The sequence below is a fragment of the Kogia breviceps genome, chromosome 3 (genome assembly GCF_026419965.1).
Source record: "Kogia breviceps isolate mKogBre1 chromosome 3, mKogBre1 haplotype 1, whole genome shotgun sequence".
NCBI classification, from domain to species: Eukaryota; Metazoa; Chordata; class Mammalia; order Artiodactyla; family Physeteridae; genus Kogia; species Kogia breviceps.
Window position 1 is genome coordinate 133,326,616 of NC_081312.1, and position 22,992 is coordinate 133,349,607.

Sequence of the window (22,992 nt, forward strand, 5' to 3'; positions counted from 1 at the left end):
GCTACTCCCCAAGTGTGCTCCCCACCTTCCCGGCTCCTGACCTTCTATGCTCAGACCTCCCCGGACAACCTGGAAGCTCCAGAACATTTCAGGAGTGACCCTGCCCTTGTCTTTACTCATCTGTGCCTTCCCTCCTCCACCCTTTCCTAAATCCTACTCACCCTTCAAACACCACCTCCCCTCAGAAGCCTTGTCCAGTCTCCCAGGGCTCTGTGGCCTTCAAGTTCTGTGTTCAGCGCTACTTCAAACACTCCATCAGTATCTGTGTCTGACTCCCAGGCAGAATTCAACTTCCTTAAAGGTCAGGGAGATTGGTCTCTTCTGTGTGTCCCCCGAGGCCACACAGTCCCTGGCATGGAGCAGGTGCTTAGTGGATGGTAGTTTGTATTAAGATTCAGATTGTTCTAATGCTAAGACCTGTTATTAACTGTTACCTCTTACAAGGTCCACCACAGGAGACAGAAACAGCAAGCCAGCCCTGGACCTGAGAACAGAAGCCCAGCCGCAGGGGCCAAACTGAGGGCAGGGATCCAGGTTCCCTGAGTGTGGACAGCAGATGATCTGAGGCCGGCCATGAGGCTTGGGCATGGAGCCACAGACTTCCACATCTGAACACAAGGCTGATCCCACTGTCAGGGAGAAGTGCTGCCTGCAACTCCCAGGGGATGGAAACTGACACCCCCGTCCCCTTCCTGGGAGGAAATCCGGCCAGCATTCTCAGGGACATGGGACAGCAGGGCTCAGCTGACGGAGGAAGGAGGGAAGGGGCCACAGGGTGGGCCTGGGTCCCAGAGCACCCCCTCTGGCCTGACCCCACATGCCACAGCTGAGGCCGCCAGCGGCAATGGCCACTCAATCCTTTTCCTGGTCAGTTCTCTGGCCTTGAACACTGCATGGCTGGGACTTTTGCATGGTACAATGCTCCCTACACCCCTTGCTATCCCTTCACTGCTTCAGAGCAAACCCACTCCACAGCTCATCTGACTCTCCAACACTATCAAGGGGCAAAGAGAACTGGACTGATACCCCAGAGAAGTTAAGCAACTTGCCCAAGGTCACAGAGCATGTTAGAAATAAAGCCCAGAATAGAAACTAGGCTGAGATTTCAATTGTCATTTGGAGTCACCAGGAAAGCATGTGCTGAAAGGCTTTCCTGGGGCTGGAGGCAGGAGGTCGAGAGGGCTTTGCCGCCTCCAGAAATCCTACTCCCCTTTATTCTGCAAGTACACAGGCTCTGTCTGGCTTCAAACCCAAAGAAATCTCTGCTCACTGGCTCTCAGACTCAGGAAGCAGCCCATTCCCTGTGGCGTCTTTCCTGGAAGATGCATTCAATAAACAGAGCTCCTTTCTCATCTTCCTGCATAAATATTTCAGGAGACTAAGAAACAAACAGATCTGTGTTTGATCTGCTGGCCACTCAGAAAGGAGGGCTCCCGTATCCCAGGCAGGACCCCTGCCCCCTCCCCAGGCATTGCAGTGTCCACCAGGCCATGGGAAATACAAGACGGCAGAGAGAGCCACTTTCCTACGCCGGCTCCTCACCTGGGTTGGGGAACCTGGTGGGAGCTGGAGAGCAGAGCCCAGTTTTACCAGAAGTGCCCCTCCCCTCACCACTTGCCATTCCTAGAAATGGAGAACATGGTCTGCCAAGAGTCTGTTGTTCTTGGGGATGCTTCAGTCGCTGCTGCCCAAGAGCACACGGCAGGGGACAGGGGGTTCCACAAAGACAGGCACCGCCTACGGGGAAGGGGGCGCAGAGCCTCCCAGAACAGGTGGACCACAGTCTGGCTGGAGACCTCGGCAACTAATCAGGCCAGTTCCCCCAAGCCTCCTCAAACAATCCTCTTATTTATCCATTCAAACGCTCATGGAGCACATTATTCTTGGACCTGGAACATTCAGTGGCTCCCGACTGCAGACAGGACTCTGACTTCTCAGACTGTCATCTCCTGTGCTTCCCAACCTTGCCCCACCCCAGCCTCCCAATCACATCTCTCCCTGCCCAAGTCATACCCCGCACTCCAGTTAGCCTGGTTCCTCCCTTTCCCCCACGAGTCTTTCCCTCTCCTAAATGCTGTTCTATCTTTGCCTTTTCTCCTCTCTTTCTTGTCTCTTGCCCTCAGGATGGTGCATGCGCCACCTCCTCCATGAAGCCTTCCTTGACCATCCCACCCCACAGTGATCCTGCCTCTCCCTTGAGTTCCTTCGTGGTTCGCTGCCACCACTGCCTCCCCAGGGACTGCTCCTGTGACACTCTCATGTGTGAGGGCTTATCGTTCCAACTCAGTTACAAGCGTCTAGAGAGCCAGGCTCTAGCTCTTGTTTCAGCCGAGTGTCTGAGGATGAGTGCTGCGTCTGGACAGGGCTGCTCCAGAAGGAAACTCAGCTCTGAAGAAATTGTGAAGCCCAGGCCCTACCTCCCAGAGATTCTGATTCTGTTGTTCCAGGGGTGGTGGGTGCAGGGAGGTCCAACTACATAATCTGCAGGGCCGCTTGATCAAAAATTATGAAGAATTTCAAGACAGTGTCAGCACAATACTAAACCAAGCATCGCACAGGTCACACACCTGTGACACTGACCCTGAGCACAAGCATATAAACCTCCCCAGGTGGTCTGCAGCCAGCATTAGAATCACTGCTAATGGCAACGAGGAGCCACTGAAGATTCTGCACCTCTGAGCTCCCAAGACAGTGCACGCATCTGCGTCTCCTTCACCTCTGCAAGCCTGGGCTGCCTGGGGCACAAGCAAATATTTGTAGAATGAATGAATACATGAATGGATGGAGAGATATGGAGCTGGAACCAGAAAGTTGAGAAGAATCTTTTTTCCATTAAAAATGTGTTTAATTATTAACAGTTATTATTATATAAATAAATAGAATAATTATTCCTTTATATAAAACCAAACATTAATGTTTTAATATTCCTAAATTAAAATAGATCCAACATGCCTACAGAGCACAAGTCTTAAGTGTTCAGCTTGCAAAATTTTACACACGTACACATTCACCTAACCACCATCATTCCAGAAGGTTCTCCCACGCGCTATCCCAGTGAATACTACACCCCCAACCCCCAACCAGGTCACCACTGAAAACTGGAAAGAATTTTCATCAAAGGACTCTGGCTGAAGGGGGCAGAATCAGCACAGGGGAGGGTGTATTAAAGAGATGTGGAAGGCTTCCCTGGTGGCGCAATGGCTGAGAATCCGCCTGCCTATGCAGGGGACACGGGTTCGTGCCCTGGTCCGGGAAGATCCCACATGCCGCGGAACAGCTGGGCCCATGTGCCATGGCCGCTGAGCCTGTGCGTCCGGAGCCTGTGCTCCGCAACGGGAGAGGCCACAACAGTGAAAGGCCCGTGTACCACTAAAAAAAAAAAAAAAAAAAAAAAAAGATGTGGAAGAGGCTGACCCATAAAATTCCCTTCTTGTGTGTGGAGGGCTGATGTTTACACCAAATGGGAGGGGATAGGCACAATGCTTCAGAGAGGCTGAGCGACTTGCTCAAAGGCACAGGGCAAGCCAGGGGCAGAGCTGGGACTCGAACTCTGGTCCTCAACCTCCAAGTTTCATAAACCCTCAGCAGTCTGGAGTGAACGTGTGTGTGCGTGTGTGTGTGTGTGTGTGTGTGTGTGCTGGAGGACAGAGCTCAGAAGGAGACTCTGGCTGTAGGCTCTGGGAGAGCTGGGGGAGGGTAGCTGGGCAGCAACAGGGCATAAGCACATCCGTAAGCTCACTCCTGCACCCAGCCTCGAACCAGGTGATACCATCCTAAGCTAGTTGGGGAAACTGAGTCCCAACCAGAGGGGATCAACCCAAGATCACACAGCCACACAGTGTCAGAGCTGGAGTTTAAGCAGGGGGCTCCAAAATCTCATTCCAGGAGTCTTCTCACCAGGCCATAAGCAAGTTTTCCTAGAAGGAGACTTAGGGCCTCTCTGCCCCCTCCCCGCACCCTGTCTTCTCAAGCCCAGATTCAACCTTTCTGGCAGCCCGAGGCAGATGAGAAAGCCCAGTACCATGCAGTGGTCCCAGCCAGGGGTATCTCCTTGAGGGAGAGAGGGGCACTTGCTGCACTCACCCAGGCACGGGAAGATGCCAGCAGGAAATCTGGGCTGGAGGTCCGGAACCGGCACTCCTACCTCATTATACGTGGGCTTTGTCAATGTCCACTCGCCGCTCTGCCTCCAGGGCAACGTGGGTTGGGGTGAACCATCTGAAGTGCAAGTCAGGGCTTCCCTGGTGGCGCAGTGGTTAAGAATCCACCTGCCAACGCAGGGGACACGGGTTCGAGCCCTGGTCCGGGAAGATCCCACATGCTGCGCAGCAACTAAACCCGTGAACCACAACTACTGAGCCCGCGTGTCACAACTACTGAAGCCCGCGTGCCTAGAGCCCGTGCTCCTCAACAAGAGAAGCCACCGCACCGCAACAAAGAGTACCCCTGCTCGCCACAACTAGAGAAAGCCCGCGTGTAGCAACGAAGACCCAACGCAGCCAAAAATAAATAAATAAATTTATTTAAAAAAATAAATAAATAAAAAATAAAGTGCAAGTCGGACCACATCACTTTTCTGCTTAAACCCCCTTGGGGGCTCCCAGCACCACCAGGGGTGAAGGTCACACTCATTGGTTGGGCAGCCCTGGCTCCCCAGTTCCTGCCTGCCTCCCAGCCTGTTCGTCACTTGCCATCCTACCCTTTCCACCCAGCAGCATCCAACTCGCCTCTCTCCTGGAATAAGCCAGACCTGTGTCCCCCTCCATGCCTTTGTTTATGCCAGCCCTCTACCTGGAATGCCTTCCCCTCCTTTCATCCACCTCTGCCTACTCATCCCTGACAGCTGAGATGAGATCTCTTCCTCCAGAAAGCCTCCTTGGCCCCCCACCCTGTCCCCATGGCTTCAGAGTTCTGTGCTCACATCTCCACTCCCCTGCTCACCGGCCTCCCTTCCCCACATCCCTGCGGCCGTGTGTCCTTCTGAGCCACCATCTCCTCCAAGAGACTGTGCTCCCCCAAGGAGGGGACAGCCCGGGTTCATCCCTGCATGCTCAGTGCCACATGCTTTGGGCCTGGCACACAAGTGCTCAGCAAATGTTTTCTGAATGAATCTAAGGCCTCATTTGATTTTCGTGAGGGTGAGGGGTGGGGAGTGTGGTCGGTGGTCAGGGAGCAGGGTGGCCAGGGTGCAGAGGTGCACAGAACAAGGCTGGTCATCCTCTCCACTTCCGTTCCCTGGGCAAAACTGGCTGGTGGCAAACAGTTCTCCCCTCCTGTCTCACCTTTCCCCTCAGGAGCCTCTCCTGAGTCTCATTGCTTAGGGTCTTGCTATCAGCAAGCTAATGCATCATCCCTCCCAGGGGAATTTATATTTTAATAAAATCTAGAAGGCCCAAAGGAACTGAATTCTATAGTGGCTTCTGGGCATGGTGACTGGGAGAGTATTCTTTAAAAAGCAACCACAGAGCAAGATCAGCCGTCCACTGCCAGGCCAGCGCGCCGCTAAGTTTCTGCATGTCCGTGGGGCTATGTGATCAGACGTACCAAGCTCAGGTCCCAGCTCATCCTTCCCCACTGTGTGCGCCAGGGTGAGTGCTGCCCTCTCGGAGGCTCAGTCTCCCCACCTGTAAGGTGGGAATGACAGCAGAGTGCGGGGGACCGTGGGATAATGGATGTGCGCTGGTCGGTGTGGGGGGCAGGCTCAGCAGAGCAGTGTCATTCCTGCTGCTTTTCTAAAGCAAAGGCCCACAGAGCTTGCAGCTCCCATGGCCAGCCCCAGCACTCTGGTCCTCCCCGGGCCTGCAGAGGCGCGGCTTTGTTTGTGGCTCCTGAGCCCCCCTCTCCTTTCCTCTACCCACTCTCCCTTCCTCCCTCCCTCCATCCCTCCAAGCCAGAGTTCCAGGGAAAACTTTGTCTGGAGACTTCTCAAGCCAGTGATAAGGCCTGGCCAGAGGAAAGCTCTTAGCAACCCAGACTCCCAACCCAGAGGCCCTTCTAATGGTTTCAGAGAAACAAAGGAGGGAAAGATTGCCTACAGCTCTGCGTGCCAGGTGGGCCGGCTTCCAGGAGGGAGAGTGAGGTTCACAGGCCGCTGTGGAGGCCAAGGTGGAGGCCTGGCATGTAGGACACACGGGCCACCAGATCTGGGTAATCACAGCCCCACAGCCGAGGAGAAAGAGCCTCAGAAGTCGTTCCTTCTGCTTTTGCCACGGCCTGACCAGGCCCTGGGGCAGGCTGCTCCTGGCTGGTCACTTGGGGAGCCAGTCCTCTTCATTTGGGTGCCCACTGCCAGCTAGACTGAGTTCTGAAAGTCTACTTTCTGGAACTTTCTCCCACCCCCCACTTCTGAATCAGTCCTTGGCCTGATTTCTAGTAGAAGCCTAGAAAAACCCACTAAACTGAAGTTCATCCAACCCAAACCTGCCACTAGGCAGGAGGGGGCCCCAGTTCCTGCTCAGCCACTGGTGCCCCTTTGGGTAGACCTTCTGGGGCCTCAGTTTTCTCCTCTGCAAAATGAGGGAGCCCATTACATCTCTTTAGAGTCCCTCCTAGCTCTAGCAGCCCGTAGATCTATAGGAGTAAGGACTTAGCCCAAGCAGCAACATCCAGGGAATAGTCTAGGCTGGTTTCAAATTCTGCCCAATCTCGCACCTTTACACCAGGTACCCCATGGTCTATATCACACCTTTTCTACCGTGCATAGCCCTTTGATGAACACTGTGAAAGGTACTAAAAAGAATCAGATGTAATCCCTGGCCTCAGCAAGCTCATAATTAAGGAGTCAAGGTGCTTGCTCATAAAGCAATCAGCAAACAACCTAACACCTTGGGCTTCTATTTGTATCTGGTGTAGTGGAGACTGGGTGCTACAGGAGTTCTTGGGACAGAGAAATTAACAGGGATGCAGACCCTGAAAAAGCCAGTTTAACAGGACAACTCAGGTCCTGAAATAGCCTCAGTGCATAACAACTTGAGTTTGTCCTCATATATAATAATGATTAAGGCAGGAAGGTAGACCCCTGGGCTTTAGAGGACAGATGTGTGATAATAAAAAGTTATCAGATGGCTCCTCAAGTACACAGAAATCCCCTTTCCCAGAATTCCAAATTTCTCGGAATCCCAAATTTCCCCATGCATTCCTGCAAACTGATCTTTCACCTGGAGGTTGGCAGGGCAGGCAGAAACAGCATTATCTTTATGAAGTTAAATAAAAAACCTCAAGAATTAAATAGTTTTGTCCCCATCCACCAACACCTTTCTTTTCATCAGCTGTTCCATGTCTTAGAAATTCCGCCAGATCCCAGATCATAAAGCTGTTAGTTCTGAAATCACACTCAAGGTGTTTAAACGGTTCGCTGTAAATGCTTCAAGCTACTAGAGCATATTCCTTTCCATAAACCTAAAGGAAAAGCAAGTCTGAGCCCCAAAAGCATAAGGATGCGTCTGGAGCAAAGGTCAAGGTCACTTGCCACTGGGGACAGGATGGGATCTCTCTGCCCAGAGACCCAGGCAGGACTGTGCTCTGGGACCCATCCTCCCCAGCCTTCCACAGGGAGCTGGGGCTTACAGGGAGTCAGGATGATACACATCAAGGTTCGGACGCTTTATTTGGCTCACTTTTCAAATGAAAGCAGGACGCCCAATTTTTACTGCCAGATTATTTATCCCAAGCGTATTAAAACAGCCAAAATAGAATAGGAAGAGAGAAAAACAACTTTTTATCTGCACCCAACTAGCCTGACGGAGTAAAAACAGATAGAGGCTGTTTGGAAGAGATGAACTCCTCTTTTTCATACAAAGAGAGTATGAATCAATTCTGAAGTCAGGACTACAGCGCAGGAGAAGTGGGTTAGCTATTGGATAGAACTGCCAAACTCCAAAGGCCATGAAACGCTGGTGATGGGACGGGGCGGGAGGGAGAGCGAATTAGACATAACAATAACCATTCCCTTTCATGACATCTACGAGCGCCTTACTTCCACATTACAGCACCCTAGTAAGGTTGAGTCCTAATTCCATTTTCAAAGATGAGAAAACAGAGGCTCAGAGATGTTGAGGGACTAGCCCAAGGTCACAAGGTAAGAAAAAGAAGCAAGAGCAAGGCTTGGATCTTCTGCCTCCAGGCCCCCTTCACTGGTCCCATGTTTTGGGGTCATTCCAGCCTGATGGAATGGCAAACCAGAAGGCCCAGGAGGTAGGCTCAGGCCCTCCCCAGCTTTGTGACCCTAGTAAGTTACCTCACTGCCCTCTCTGGGCCTGTTTCTACTACTATGGAAATGGGAATAATAATAGCACACACCTCAGAGATAATCAGGAAGATTAAATGAGTAAATACATATGAAACACTTTTTATGTGCCTGGCATAAACTAAGCACCCTCGAAGGGTTAGCTACGTTTGTTGTTGTTTATTTCACTGTCAGCTCCTTGAAAGCAGGGACTTAACATCTGGTGAAAGGCTCCAAACAGCCTACTAAGAAATTAGTATTTGGGGCTTCCCTGGTGGCACAGTGGTCGAGAGTCCACCTGCCGATGCAGGGGACGTGGGTTCGTGCCCTGGTCTGGGAAGATCCCACATGCCGCGGGGCGGCTGGGCCCGTGAGTCATGGCCGCTGAGCCTGCGCGTCCGCAGCCTGTGCTCCGCAACGGGAGAGGCCACAACAGTGAGAGGCCTGCGTACCGCAAAAAAAAAAAAAAAAGAAATTAATATTTATTACGATTAGGAGTCATTCTCATATTCCTAGAAAGTGTGGAGTTCACGAAGGCAGAGGGCTAGACCAGACGACCTCAGATGGCTCTAGAGTTAAACCCTGAGCATGGGGGCTTCTTCCCAGGGATTAGTGTGAGCACCACCCAGAATGAGCCTCCCCACATTCCCATCTGCGGGCAGCCAGAGCCTCCCACAGTGTCACCATCTGTCTCACTCAGGGGCCAGTAAGTTTAAGCCTGTGAAAAATGTCACCTTCTCTGAGCTCGGGCAGGGCAGAAACCAAAATGCAGACACCCAACAGACTTCCAACGTTAAAAATTCTGCATCTGTCCCTATGGTTTTACTGTAAAGACCAAGGCCCAATCCAGATAATCAGAAAGGTTTAAAAAACAAAATAGGTCATAATTGGGCCCAGTAAAAATGGAAGGTGGAAATTTTCCTGCCAGAGCAAAGTTTCCTTTTGGGAAAAAAAAAAAAAGACCCCTCCCCAGAGCTGCCTGCGAGCCAGGAGGGCCCCTGCCCTCCTTTACGCAGCCCGGGGAGGCCCTGGGCGGGGGGGGGCAGCAGAAGGCTGGGCAACGGCACGTGGCACTTCTACACCCCTCAGGTCGGTTTAAGAAGTGGCCCAGTGACAAGCCATCTTCAAGCTGCAGGGAGGAGGAAGGAAAGAGTGCCAGAGTTAGGAGACCCAGGTCTGGACCCATCTCTGTTCTGCCTCACTGGGCGAGCTTTTGCAACTTACTTGGCCTCTCTGTGCCTGATTTCTCATCTGTAAAGTGGAAATACCAACAGTAATCTACACCATGAAGTCTCTCTGATGATTAAATGAGCCAATACCTGGGCTCAGCCCTCACCAATGCCTGGCATGCAGGAAGTGATCCTGGAGAGTTGTTTGTGACTCCAGACGGTTGCTCATTCTTCCCTGTTCCCTCTACCTATTATCCTCTCCTCAGCTCCCCCCATTTCACCTGCTACCTCCTACTCATCCTTCATGATTCAGCTAACAGTCACTTCTGAGCCCCCTGATTAGGTCAGGCCCCCTGCTATTATTCCCAGAGTTCCCTGTAATGCTCATTTCATAACCCCCAGGACACTCACTGTCAGCAGTTGTTTAATTTTCTGCCTTCCCGATGTTAATAGCTAACACTAACTGCCAGGCATGTGGTAAGTGCTTCACACAGATCAGCTCATTTAATCTTTATAATAATCCTTTTAAGTACTACTATTATCAATCCCAATTAAAGGATGGGGAAACAGATGTTCAGAGAGGTTAGGCAACCTGCCCAAGAACACACTGCAAGTAAATGATACAGTGCCATCTGTCTGACTCGAAAGCTGGCATTCTTAGGCACCCCCTGGGAATCAAGGGCCATCTCAAGAGAAGGCTGCTTCTGGTAAGGGCTGCAGGCCTGGACCACAGACCACAGACCACAGTTCCCTATACAAAGCTAGCTTCGAGGAAATGAAGAAGGCCCTGCCTCTGCCCCACCTTGTTCTGCTGCTGTGCTGGCCACCCCACCTATAAGCAGCCTTATCTAATGCCAGATACCACAGTGCAGGATATCTTCCTTACCCAGCACCATTCCCCCAGTCATTCACATTGTTCCCAGCTCCAGCAAAGGCCACAGGGAAGTCTAAGCATGATGCACCCACGAGTGTCACTCTCAAGGCGAGCACACCTCCATGGCAGGGCCACAGACGCACAGACAGGAGCCCTACACTTTGGGGGTAGGGGCTGCAGAATATGACAGAGCCCCAGCAGGAGAGGCCTGGAAGTCAGAGGAATGTGTGCTCTGGAGTCAGACAGCCCAGGTATAGATCCCTGCTCCCCACCCGCTAAACCTGCAACCTTGAGCAATTCACCTCCTCTCACTGCACCTCAGTTTCCTCCTCTGGAAAATGGGATCATCCAATAATAGAATCACTCTCATGGTGAACATAGTAAATGCAATCATGCCTGCCCAATGCCTGCTTAATAACTGTTATTCTCATCTTCACAGGATGTGGACCATTATGTGATCAGATTGAGAAGGTTCTGGCTCAAAGTCAGAAGATCTGGGTGTGCATCCCGGCTCTAACCCACATCAGCTCTGTGACTAGGGTGTGGTCATCTCTCTACTCAGAGCCTCTGTTTATTCATCTGTAAATAGGGGGAACCCTCCCCACCATAGGACGTAGGGATTCACTGCAGTAACCCATGTTTGTGTTCTGTAAACAGGATAGTCGAGAGCAAACCTAGGCTCCTCCCATCGCTGTGTTAATTAATTGGAAGGAGGGTGCCAGCCAGAAACCAATTACCAAGTCCCTCCAGGGGCCTCTGCAGGGGTGGGCAGGGGGGAGGGAGAGAGGAAGGGTGAGTGGCAGCTCCACCCCCAATCACCCCCTCACCTCCCACCCTACTTGTGCCTCCTTCCCAGCTGGTCCCACACTCCAGGCCCACAATGGAGAGGCTCATTCTAAACAGCTTCTTTTCATGTGGAAGCCACCGGATTTGCATCTGTCCTTCCCTGGCAGGGCCTGCTCCCAGCCAGCTGCTCCGAGCTTCCCAGGCTGCAGGCGGCTCAGGGCTGCGGCCTGAGCCTGCGGGGTACACGGGCAGGGAAAGGAAGGGAACAGAACGAGCTGATCAGAAGAGGGAAGGAGAGGGGGCTGGGCACAGAGGGAATCTGCACATTCCCTCATCTCCTGGACACCAGACAAATTCTGTGGCCAGCGTATCCAAATCAGAATCTGGGCTGCCCCGGTGCCAGGAGCCGGCGGCAGCTGAGGCCATGTCTTCTCCAGGCTGGCCAACCCGGGAGAGAAGTGGAAAAACTCACTCCATCGCTGAGCTGCCAGGCTCTGATGCTGCCAGGCCATTGGTCCAGCCAGCGTCCGTACACTCAAACTGGCCGAGCCCATGTCTGTGCTGACTCCACAGGCTTGGCTGGCTGTGGGGTGGTTCTGGGGCCCTGGGGAGCCTCATAACCCTTCCCAGATGCCTCTAGGAGCTGCCATAGATGCCAAGGTGGCAACACCCCCAGCCAAGAGAACACAGGGCCTCCGGGCACACTGAGGAAGGGAGTAACTCACCAGAGCTTTTCTGGAGAGTGAGGGAGAGACAGCAAGGAAGGAAAGGGCCTGTATTTACTAAGCACTTACAGCATGCAGCCAAGACCGGCCTTTCCCAGCTTGTGTCCACTGGACCTTGACACTCCTAACCCAGGAGGCTGAGATACCTCCTTCCACATCCATCTCCTCAAAGGTCCTGGACAGCAGCGGCTGTGGCTATGCATTCTGTGACCCTAATGCCTAACACAGGGCCTGGCCCAGAGCAGGAGCTCAGAGGGTGCTGGCTGAATGAATGAGTGAATGTTAGCTAGATACCTTCTGCATAAGGATGCTAGCGATCTGGAAAAAGCACTGCGAGGAAGGAGGAGGTATAGTGAGGGCATGGAGTGTACAGAAGGCAGAATCCCCACATTACCCCTACGTGTCTGGGAGCTGGATCTGTGCTGGTACCTCTCAGCCTTTTAACTGAGGTTCTCTCATCTCTTCTTGCAGTAAGAGCCAGACAGGAAAAACGTGCTGGGAAGTGGAATATCTGCAGGTCCAGGCATCCTAGGTAGACTCGATCTGGGTCCATGAGTTGAAGCAGAAGGGCTTGTAACCCCCTCTTCCCTATTCTGACCCTGGGCTCCCTCACACCTGGAACCAAAAGAGGGAGAGGCTGCCCAGCAGAGCGAAACCCAGACACTAGCCGTCCAGGCTGGGGCGATGCAGAGGGGCCAAAAACACCTGCGCCTGCTCGGGCTGCCTGAAGTCCCCCCTCACTGGGCAGCCGGGCGGAAAGAGCACTGACCAGGAGTCAGGAGGACTCAGGTTCCAGCCCCTCCAGCCTCAAACTTGCTTCAGTGGCTTTAGGCAAATCACAGTTCTGCTTCCTGAGCCTCAGTTCCCTCATTTGTCAGGGGAGAGAATTAGATGATTTAACTGCTTGAACATTCTGTTCTCCTATAAGCCTCTCCACAGGGGCCCTAGAGACATGTGATCTTTGCCAAACAATTAACTGTTATTAGCTACCTGGGCAGGACAACAACGTCCTATCACATTCAGCAGGAGCCAGGGGCTCCCACCAGCGAGCTGAGCTCTGCTGGAACAGGGGCAGGAGAGGAAGGCTGACTTGCAGAAAGAAGGGCCAGGGCGCGGCTGGCAATGCTGCTTGTGGACCTGGAATCGACTGCTTAGAGGGGGATGCTGGCATCTGGTGTCTTCTCTTTGCCCACATTCCTTCTCCTAAGTCCTTCCTAGGTGCAGCAGGCATTCCTGCTGCCCAGGGTACTTTGTTCTTGGACCCTTGGCCCCCTGAGCTAGCCTGGGGAACTTGGAAAGCACTGAGCTCAGGAGCACCTAACTTAACAAAGCACACCTGGGAACAAGGCTACCCAGTCACTAGAAACCACCACCTTCCTTACCTAGAAGCCACATCTCTGGTCACATCACAGACAAAAGCCAAGAAATCACTCCAAAGGACCCCTGAGCAGCGAAAAGGAGGTGGTAAGGCCTATGTTACAGCTCACAGGCTTTTCTTATGGCCTATTGACTAGTACTCTACACACATTTCTAACATATTTTGTTCTGTTTTTCCAGGTGAGGGCAATTCAGAAATTTATAGACACAGAGAAGCACTGCTAAGTGCTAAGTCAGGTATATGACTGAAATGGAATAGAGACAGAAAAATTATAAAAATCAGGCACAAGGATTTGAAGAATAAAATCATCTTGTTTCTAGGAGGGCCACCTTCACTCCCTTACCCTTGACTTGCCCTATGGAAGGACACTGGACCAAAACTGGGAGGAGGCTGGGCCTTGACCTCCTGTGGATATCTGCAGGCTGGGAAACTGCATCTGGTCCTTCCCTCTCCTGTCTAGTTTTTCTTCCTTTCTTCCCCTCCTCATTACATAAAGAAACTATGGCAGCTTACTAAAATACACACAATAAAATAGAGTTTAAAACATCATAACTAGGAAAAATGCCATCATCAGGCTAGAAGGTCACAGTTCAAAATCTGCATGGCTCCGAGTCTCTAGTGTGTTAGGGCAGGAGCCCCTCCAGAAAACCCCCAGGTTTTATATGCAGCCTCACCAGCTGTACCCCACAATGAAGGGGGCTAGGGGTATGTATGAGAGGGAGGGTGGCAAACGGAAAACAGAGCCCCTCCACCCCCAAGGAAGTGCAACTGAGGATCTAGCAACAGACGATCTGGTTTCCTCTTCTCCACTTCCCAGGCTCTCTGAGCTAACAAGATTGTCTCCTACAATACAATAACCCTGGCCCTGAGGATCTGCCCTGCGGGGGGTCTGACACAAAGGCTCAAAGCAAGGGTCCAAGGGGCAGGAAGCTGGGGCTTGCCCAAAAGGGGTGCCTCTGCCTAGAGGCAGCAAGAGCCAGGGCCTCACCCTCGAATCCATTCCCTCCCCAGCCTACCACCCCCCTAAGCAGTGATTCCACCCCAGACTCCCGTTAGGGTTCTTCTTGTAACCAGACCAACTCCAGAGAAAAAAGAGCTTCCTGGTCTCCATCAGAGCTGACTTCCTTGCCAGAGTTGAAGCTGTCCCAAAGCCCTGCAGAAGGTGGAACAAATTCCTGCATTTCACAGATGGGAAAACAGAGGCCTAGAGATGGAAGTGACTGGTCCAAGGTCACACAGCCTGTTAGTGGCTGATTTAGGACTACAGGCCAGGCCTTCAGACTCCCAGAGCACTATGGTTTCTTCTCAAACTTAGAGAGGAGCATCTACCAGCAGGCTTTTAGGCCTGCCCCCAGGCCCCTCCCCTGCAGCCCTCTTGCTCCTCCAGCCCTCCCCACTAGTCTGTGAAGGGCTGGCAAAGAAGAGAAAACAGGGTTAAGGTGGGGGTTTTATTTAATCCTCTGAGCTGGCTTAAACTGATGCCACATTGGTTAGAACAGGAAGAGAGAGACAGAGGGATTTGGTGGGGGATGGGGTGGAAGGGGGTACATTAGTGAATAATCACTGGATACCAAGAGGCCAGGCCTGCCAATGGGTTTAACAGACAGGTACTCACCTTCATGGACTCCCCACCCCAGGGCCCAGGCCTCCAAGCAGTGCCCTTCTACCACCGGAATCACCCAGTCTCAAAGGTGCAGGGCAATGGAAAGATCACAGGCCATAGATCGGCATAGGCCGGAGGGCAAACCCCAGCTCTGCCACTTACTCACTGTGTGACCTCAGGCAAGTTACTTTACCTCTCTGGGCCTCAGCTTCTTCCTCTGTTAAAGGGGCCTGAACACACCTTCTTTGCAGGCCTCCTGGGAAGGAAGGCTGCCTGAGCTCACATACATAAAGAGACACAGGGGAGGCATCGAGTCAAATCTCAGTGCTATTATTACAAATCTCACATCCTTTATCTCTCATCCAGGCCCATCCATTACTCTTCTACTCCAACCTGCTTACGTCTTTGACATTAATAACCTTAATGACAATAATCCTTCCCAGCCAAACAGCATTTGTATCATTTCAAACCACTAAGCATCCTGCCCCCTATGGGTCACAGCAGCCCTGCCAGTAGTAGCCAGAGATAAGGTGGCCTTTCAGCCCCCAAAGTCATCTTCCTACAATGTTTCCAAGTCCTGATTTCGGAACTGAGCCCAATTGAGCCCTGAATGAACACGCCGTCTTATGGCAGGTCTCAGGGGGGCGCCTGGGTAGCCCCTGGCTTATCAGATGGAGCCAGAATCACCTCTCCCATCACTTCCATGGCTGACCCACCATCTGGCCCACTGCTCTGACCACAAACAAGCTGCTCTTCCCACTTTGGCCTCTACCTCTCCAATTCCGAGAGCCAGCGGGGCAGCTGGTGGAGTCTGGCCTTGGGTACATGGCTCGACAAACCCAAGGCCAAGCCCAGGCTGTGATCTCCTTACCATGACAGAGCTGTCTGAAAAGTGTGGGTTCACACCCTTGATTTTATTGGTTCTTCAACTGCCCGTCACCACCCCCAGGGTCCATATTATCATCCTAATCCTCACATTCCACAGGAGAAAACTGAGGGCCAAAGCATACGGGCCCAGCCAAGGTCACCCAGGGGATTTGGGATAGTGCTGGAGAGTGAACTCAGGTCTCCTAAACCCTGGACACTTTCCACTATCCAGGTCTGCTTCCCACTTAACTCTTTCTTCCCCACAGCGGGGACGCTCCCAAAGTCTCTCCAGTAAACCTGAGCACCTATGGCAAAGTCCAAGAACTCTCCTCCAACATGGGAGCTGCCACTGTGCGATGCTCCCTTCCTCGCCACAGTCCCTCCCCATATCTCCAAGCCGGCCACGGCAGAAGCTTTCCCTTGCCGGGTAGCAACTTCCGGGACTGGGGAGCACCTTCTCCACAGGCTGCCTTTGGAGTGGGGCCAGAGTTCCTGGGATGGGCGGCAGAAGCCGGCAGGTGGGGTGGGCTTTCACCTCGGCTGGCCTCCTCAGGGCGGCAAGCCCATTCCCACACCCACTGCCCAGCTCCAGTCCCTGCCAGAGACGCTTCCCCGCGGCCCGCAACAACGGGGACCCCACGCAGCTGCTCTCCAGGGGTTAAAAATGCAGCATCCTAAACAAGGGTTAAAAATGCAGTCCTGGGGTTGAGCCGGTGCGAGGGATCCTGTCCAAAGCACGGCGGCTGCCAAAGAGGCATCCTCCCCCTTCCCTCCGTGGTCCTCGGGGGCCGGAGCGACTCGGGCGTCTGGGGGAGTAAGAGAAGCGCACGCAGCACCTTCCCGACACCAGTGCCCCCTCCCCACGCCCACACCCCCGCGCCCCCCGCAGCCCAGGCCTGGGGCTGCAAGCGCCTGCGGGTCCCGGGCGCAGCGGGCGAGGGGCGCTTACCTTTGTGACAGTCATGCAGAAACTCCGGGGCGGTGCGGGGGCGCGGGCGCGGCGTGCGGGGGCGGCGGCCGGGGTCGGCGGCGGGCCCCGGGAGGCGGCGGGAAGGGGGTCCGGCGCGACTCGAGCGCTCCCCGCGCCCCGCGGGAGGCTCAGCCGAGCCTGGGGGCAGCACTTCGGGCGGGCAGCGCGCAGGGACCGCTCGTCGGCGCTCGCCCGCCGCTCGTCGCTGATGTCAGCCCCGAATGTGCATTTATAATAGATGAGCCTCCTTCGCCGCAGGAAGGCGAGGCAGGAAGAAAGGGAGCGAGGGAGAGGGCCCGGGCTGGGGGGCGGGGGGAGGAAGAGGGGCCGGGAACTCGCTACAAAGGAGGAGGCGGAAGGAGGAGGAGGAAGCGCACGCCCGCCCGCCGCCGTGCCCCGCGCCTCGGGGCTCGGTCGCCGGCCGCCGGGCACCGCTGCTGGCGAAGCCGGGGGCCGGAGCCCAGGCCCGCGGCCTTAACCCCTTCAGGCCCACGGCCGCCACGCGGCTGGGCAAGGCTGAGTCCTGGCACCTGCTGGGTGGGGGGTGGGCAGCGACCCGGGCTCTCGGTGCCCTGCTGGCCCCGGGACGCTGGTGAAGTCACACCCTAGACGGCCGAGGCGCCGCTCGGGCTGAGAAGACCGCCGGGCTCGCCCCCTGGAGGTTCGCAAAGTCGGCCAGGAGTGCCGCGCTGCTGGCGGCGAGGGGCGTGCCGGCCGCCGGCCCGCATCTCGGCCCGCACTCCTGCCTCGCGCAGACCTCGACCCGAGGGGCGTGGGATGGGAGGCGCCAGCCCTGGTCTGAGTCTCATTCTCGCAGCGAGGCGGTGGCCCAGAGGGGCTCGTAGCCAGTTTTACAGAGGAGGAAACTGAGAGGCAGGGTGGAAAGTGACTTAGACAACGGCACGCAGCCGGGCGGGCGTTTCTCCAGGAGCCCGCTCTTTCCTCGTCGCCGCAAGCTCTGTACCGAACCCCCTGTGATAAAAGCTGCGTTCTAGAGAGAGGACAGGCCCTGCCCCGGCTCTGTCTGTACGACCCCTGGGTGCGGCGCGGCTTTGGGGGAACACAGGTGCGTCCTCTGTGGCGAACTAATCCTGACCTGGGTCACACTATATCCTGGAGATGCTTCAGGGACTTGAGGGACAATCACCTGAAAGTGTCCCCGCAAGTCTTCTGAAACGAGTCCTCCTCCCGAGTACCTGAGCAGAACCGGTTTCGGCAGATCCTGAACCGCTGAGACTGCGGAGGGGCGGAGTTAACGGAGATGGAGGCGGAGGGATCGGCCACGCATCACAATCTCCCTCCACGCCCGGAAGTGCTGGATTCCTGCTCCTGATGATCATGCAATTCAATTAACTAGACGACTTTGTCGCTGTGGTGCGCACACCTGCTCTGTGGAAGGTGCCAGAAGAACAGAGAGGAGATCGAATGGCTGCCTTCAAGGAGCCCACTGTTTAGAGTAACAATAATAAAGTAATCAGCAGCTGTAGAGCTCTTTGTGGATCATCATGCTACTTTTATTTACATTTTCTCCTGTAATCCTAAATTAGTGCAACAGTATGAGGAAGGAATTACCATTCTCAGTTTGCTGATGAGTGAACAGACAAATAGAGGGGCGAGGACCTCCCCCAGATGACACAGTGACAGACCCAAGACTTGAACAGAGTCTTTTTCAGTCAAGCACAGCACTGTGCTTTGGATCTGTGAATTCCAGGGCCACTCATACCTGCTGCCTTATTTGAGCTTCACACTTGTCTTGGGAGGTGGATGGACAGCTGGTAGTCCTGTTTTCACCCATGAGGAGCTTGAATGACTTACTTGGTCTCTTGGGTAGCAGATGTTGTCGCAAGCCTCAGGCATCTCCTTTGTGTAGACCCTTCCTAGTTGTGTTCCCATGTTGGACCTCCCGCTTTTGACCACATTGCTCGCCTGCCAGGAATGCCCTCCTCATTATTCTGCACTGATCCAAACCCTCCCGGCCTCTCATGGCCCCACCTCCTTGCCAAACCCCTGACAACTCAAACCCCCTGGTTGCCCGTGTTGCATTTGGGTCCAAGTGTCTGGTCTTGTTTTCATGAGCTTCTGGTCAACATAGACTGTGAGCCCACAACAGGCGTTCTAAGCACGAAGTCATGCCTTCTCTTACCATGTACCCCTCAGTGAATATTTAATGCCACCAAGAACAAATTAAGCAAAATAGATCTTCGACCTGCAGCAGAAGAAATTTAAATAGGATACATGAAAGCATTTACCCTTAGCGAACTCTCCAGCATCAGAAGTGGTCACATTCCCTGTCTGGGCTGTCTTGGGCAGGTCAGCCTCAAGACAGGAGGATGGACCTCAAAACCTTTCCAAGGCCCCTCCAGCCCCTGGAAACCGTTAAAGGGCAACTCAGGAACACTAGTCACCCTGCCCCCATGACTGTGACTCATCCATTTTTATCTCTCATGGATATTTAAAATCCCAGATTGTCATCCTCGGCTACCCAGCATGCCTCTTGGCACCTTCCCCACCATCCACCAGCATTGTGGGCTCTGGGAACGAGACAAATACTTAATATCAGCTTAAGCCAAATGTAATTAGGAACATCAATCTGCTGCCCATAACCCACATGACACACTCCAAAAGCAGAAAGAAAATGTTTCTGATTCCTCACGTGCTGCTGGCTCGCCCCTTCCGTCACTCTCCCCGATCGGAACAGAGGTCTGGAAGAGCTAGGGCCCTCTCAAAGAACTTGGCATTCCCTCTGCAAGTCAAGGGCTTGGCCCCTAGGAGATACGCAGAAATGTGTGCATTTTCTGTGGTGTGACTGTCTATACCACAATACCTCCCGCCTCCTGGTCCCCTGCGACCTGGCCCATTTTGGTTTGAATTCTCCCCAAAGCAGAGCCTGAGAAAGGAATTGGTTGCAGGTGGCTTAATTGGAAGGCGATCCCAGGAAGCAAGAGTGGAAGAGTGAATGGGGTAATTAGTGAGATTGGGAAGGAGGAAAAGCCAACATAAAAATTGGCTTTTTATTGTGTGTTCTCAAGGTCACTGCTGGAGCCAGGGGGGCCCACTTCCCTGGAGGCATCTGGGATGTGTCCAGATTGCCTGCCAAGAGTCATTCAGTGGGTATTCATCCATGGGCTCCTCTTTCCCACTGTTTGAGGGCTGCCCCTTATGGAATTACTTTAGCTTGGAGAATGCCCTGGGGCAGAAATTAGAAAGACACCCCCTCCCCACCAGCTCTTACTTGAGGTGGGATGCTGTTAGTTCAAGTCTGAGCTCTCTTGGACCATCCACAGAGCTGCAGGTGAAACCGGAGGGAGGCCAAGGGGACGTGTTAAAAATTGTGGAATAAATGAGAGTTTGCACTGGTCTCCTTTAGACTCTTTCATGCCTCAGTGCTGTAAACCATGCTCTGTCCTCAGCCTTGAATGCCTTTACACCTCTTTCTTTGCATGGCAAACTCCTATTCATTTTTCAAATCCCAGCTCAGAAGGCACTACCTCTATGTAGCTGTCCTGATACTACCTCCACAGTTGCCTGATTCACACTGTAGTATAATTATCATAATTAAATATATTTGTCCTGTCTCTTTTGATGGGGCTGTGACCATGTGTTCTGTCTCTTTCTTTTTTTAATCACAAAAAGCAGTTGACACATGGGAGATGCTGGATAACTGCTCAACCAATCTAATAGGGCTGCCATGGGCACCTGTAGCTTCAGCCTTAATAACCCCTTGGCTCAAATCCCAGCATGCCATAGGGAGGCATCTCGACATCAGGCTATGACCCATTCAGTATGTTTGTTTGCCTAGCTTTTTCCCAGGCCCCGTATTGGGTGCCACTGTGCAGAGTGAGGAGGGCTTGGTCCTTGCCTGCAAGAAGCTTGTAGTCTCCTAGGAAAGACCCGCAGCTGTGAGCACACAACCCAGACCATGGGTGGGAACTGCAGTGTAGCACTGGGCCAGAGGGAGGGAGATTCCCAAAGCTGTGGAGCCCATAGGAGGGAGGTTCTCCTCTAGTCCTCACTGGCTGCCTCGTTCATGCCACCCCCTGACACACATCCATATACCACCTGCCTTCAGGCACTCAGTGTCATGCTCTGGAGATCTTACTGTCCCTCAATTCCTTTCCTTCTTCTCCGTCTCTACTGTTACTGCCTTAGCACAGCAGTGTGTTTTGCTTGGGCCGCCCTGACTGGTCCTTCTGCCTCCTGCCTTATGCTGAACAATCCATTCTCCACCCAGCAGCTCATGCACCCCTGACCAAACGCACACACATCTGCCTCGTTGAAACCCATCAGGGGTTCCCAGCTGCCTCTGGGATGAGGTCCAAACTGGGTCCTCCAAGACCTTTCCCAACCCCTGCATCTCTGTGTTGTCTCTCTCATCACACTCTTGTCTTTCTCTCCACCTGAGCACCTTCCAGACTCTTCCTCATTCTTTCCTCAGATGTTGCCTCCTCCAGGAAGCCCTCCTGCACTGTGACTGGGATGGTTTAGATGCCCAGCCTCTGTGCTACTTTCCATAACTCCCTGAGCCTCCTTCTTTTCTGTACTTCTGCATTGTTTTTTTTGTTGTTGTTTGTTTGTTTTTATCATTTCCTGGTTGTGTGTTTGACTTCCTGCTGGAGAATGAGCTGCTTGAGGACAGGGATTGGCTCTTTCTCTTGGTAATTCCAGCACACAGCAAGTGCCTTATTCAATACCCTTCCCTGCATATAATTCTTCTGGTCTTCATTTCCTTCTTTCTTTCTTTTTTATTGTCTCCCCACGCTCTCTCCCCCTTACCTGTCTCCACTGGTGCATCTACTTTTCCATGCTTCAAGTCTGTATGTCTGTGACCTCCCCACACCTCTTCACTAACCCCCTAGTGACTGCCTTTCCCACTGTGGCCCCTCCCCTCCTGGCACCTCCTCTGCTGCTCTTCATGTCTGGGTGTGGAGTTCTCCCCTCTCCACCTCCCCTTGACTTTCATGGTTTCTCTCTTCCTCCTGTCTCTCCTCCAGCTCTACCCTCCCACCACATCTGCTTGTTTTTGTCCTACAGCCTTTCTCATCTCTGTGTGTTTCCCTCTCCCTGTCCCTGTGGCTCTGTCTCTCTTCTCTGTCCCCCTCGCTCTTTCTTTGTCCCTCACCCCCTTTCTCCGTGGCCTCTGTACAACACACACGTGCTGACTCTGGTGTGGGAGAAATGCTGGGCTGCTCTCGGGGTGTCTTCTCTCACCCCATATCTGACAGGTGATGACCGGTGAGCCACCTGGAAGCAGGCAGATCTGGGGCCTCTGAGAGCTGCATCCTTCACTGGGGATGCCTTCACCTGAGCAGCAGGCTCTTTGCTCTCAATCCACTCTAGGAGCTTGTGCACATGTGTGTGGGACTGGATGGATCCATATGTGTACTGCACATAAGTGGGGGATATGGAAATGGAGGATGGAGGGAGGAGCCTCGTAACTGGGCTCAGTGAGGGAACCTTGGGGTCAGCCTCCCCAGAGCTCTGCTCTCCCAGCTCTCCCTGGGGCCATGACGGCAAACAGACACATTCACTCACAGGGAGGACAGATGGCTCACCCTGGTAGGGCTCCCTGGCAGAGCCTGCACATGCGTGCAGCCCAGAGACAGATGTGCTCCAGAAACACTGTGCACTCTCACATAGTACAGTGGCTAAGTACCCGGCTCCAGAGCCGTAATATGTGGGTTCAAACCCCAGCTCCCACACAATGTCATCAGGACAGTTGTTTGACCTCCTTGTACTCCATCTCCTCTTCTTCATCATGAGATAATAATAACTCTGGCCTCATAGGGCTGTTATGAGGTGTAAATGAGAGAAAGCACTTGGGGGAGTGTATCCAGTCCATAAATCCTGTTATTACTATGAGAAATCAACAGTGTTCCTTGAATGGTGTTCAATCCTTCAGTCCTCAATTTTTAAGTCAGGGTGGACTAAACAACTATTTTTTAAAATTTGTAATTAATTTTTAATGTGAGAATATGCATTATAGGGAAGAACATCTTGCCAATCATTATCAGCATCACCATCACCATCATTATCATCATCATTCTGTTAATCTATACAGTACTTATTATGTGCCAAGAACTATTAATACTAATATAAATATAATATATGTGTATGTGTTGGACTAAAAACTATTATCTTCCCCATTTCTCAGGAAAGGAAACTGAGGCTGGAAGAGATGATGCAGGTTGTCCAGGCTCACAGCTAATGTGTAGCAGAGTAGGCCCAGGGCCCAGGCCTGACTCCGTCTTTGCTGCACTTTCCACAACCCCAAGTATCTGCCTGAGCATCTTGTGTATTAGGGCCCCTCCAGGGTGGGAGTCAGGAATCTGAGTTCTTGCTCAAGCGTTGCTGCTTATAAGCATGTGGTTTACCAAAGCCCCATCTCCCAGCCAAGCC

The 22,992-nt window shown here is 53.1% G+C and overlaps 1 protein-coding gene across 3 annotated transcripts in view; it reads right to left on the reverse strand.

Moving 5' to 3' along the window:
- CORO2B (coronin 2B) overlaps nucleotides 1–17,828 on the reverse strand; it is a 140,573-nt gene extending 122,745 nt beyond the window's left edge. The window contains exon 1 of one of the 3 annotated variants that reach the window (XM_067029601.1): nucleotides 17,744–17,828. Coding sequence is in view for 1 of the 3 variants with exons in the window: in XM_059056571.2 (XP_058912554.1) it covers nucleotides 16,576–16,590 (15 nt within the window). In the remaining 2 variants the exon portion in view is untranslated. Of the gene's footprint in view, nucleotides 1–16,575; nucleotides 17,035–17,692 lie in introns of those variants that run through there. The other 2 variants (XM_059056573.2, XM_059056571.2) reach the window with 2 other exon arrangements.
- Between the last annotated feature and the right edge of the window lie 5,164 nt (nucleotides 17,829–22,992).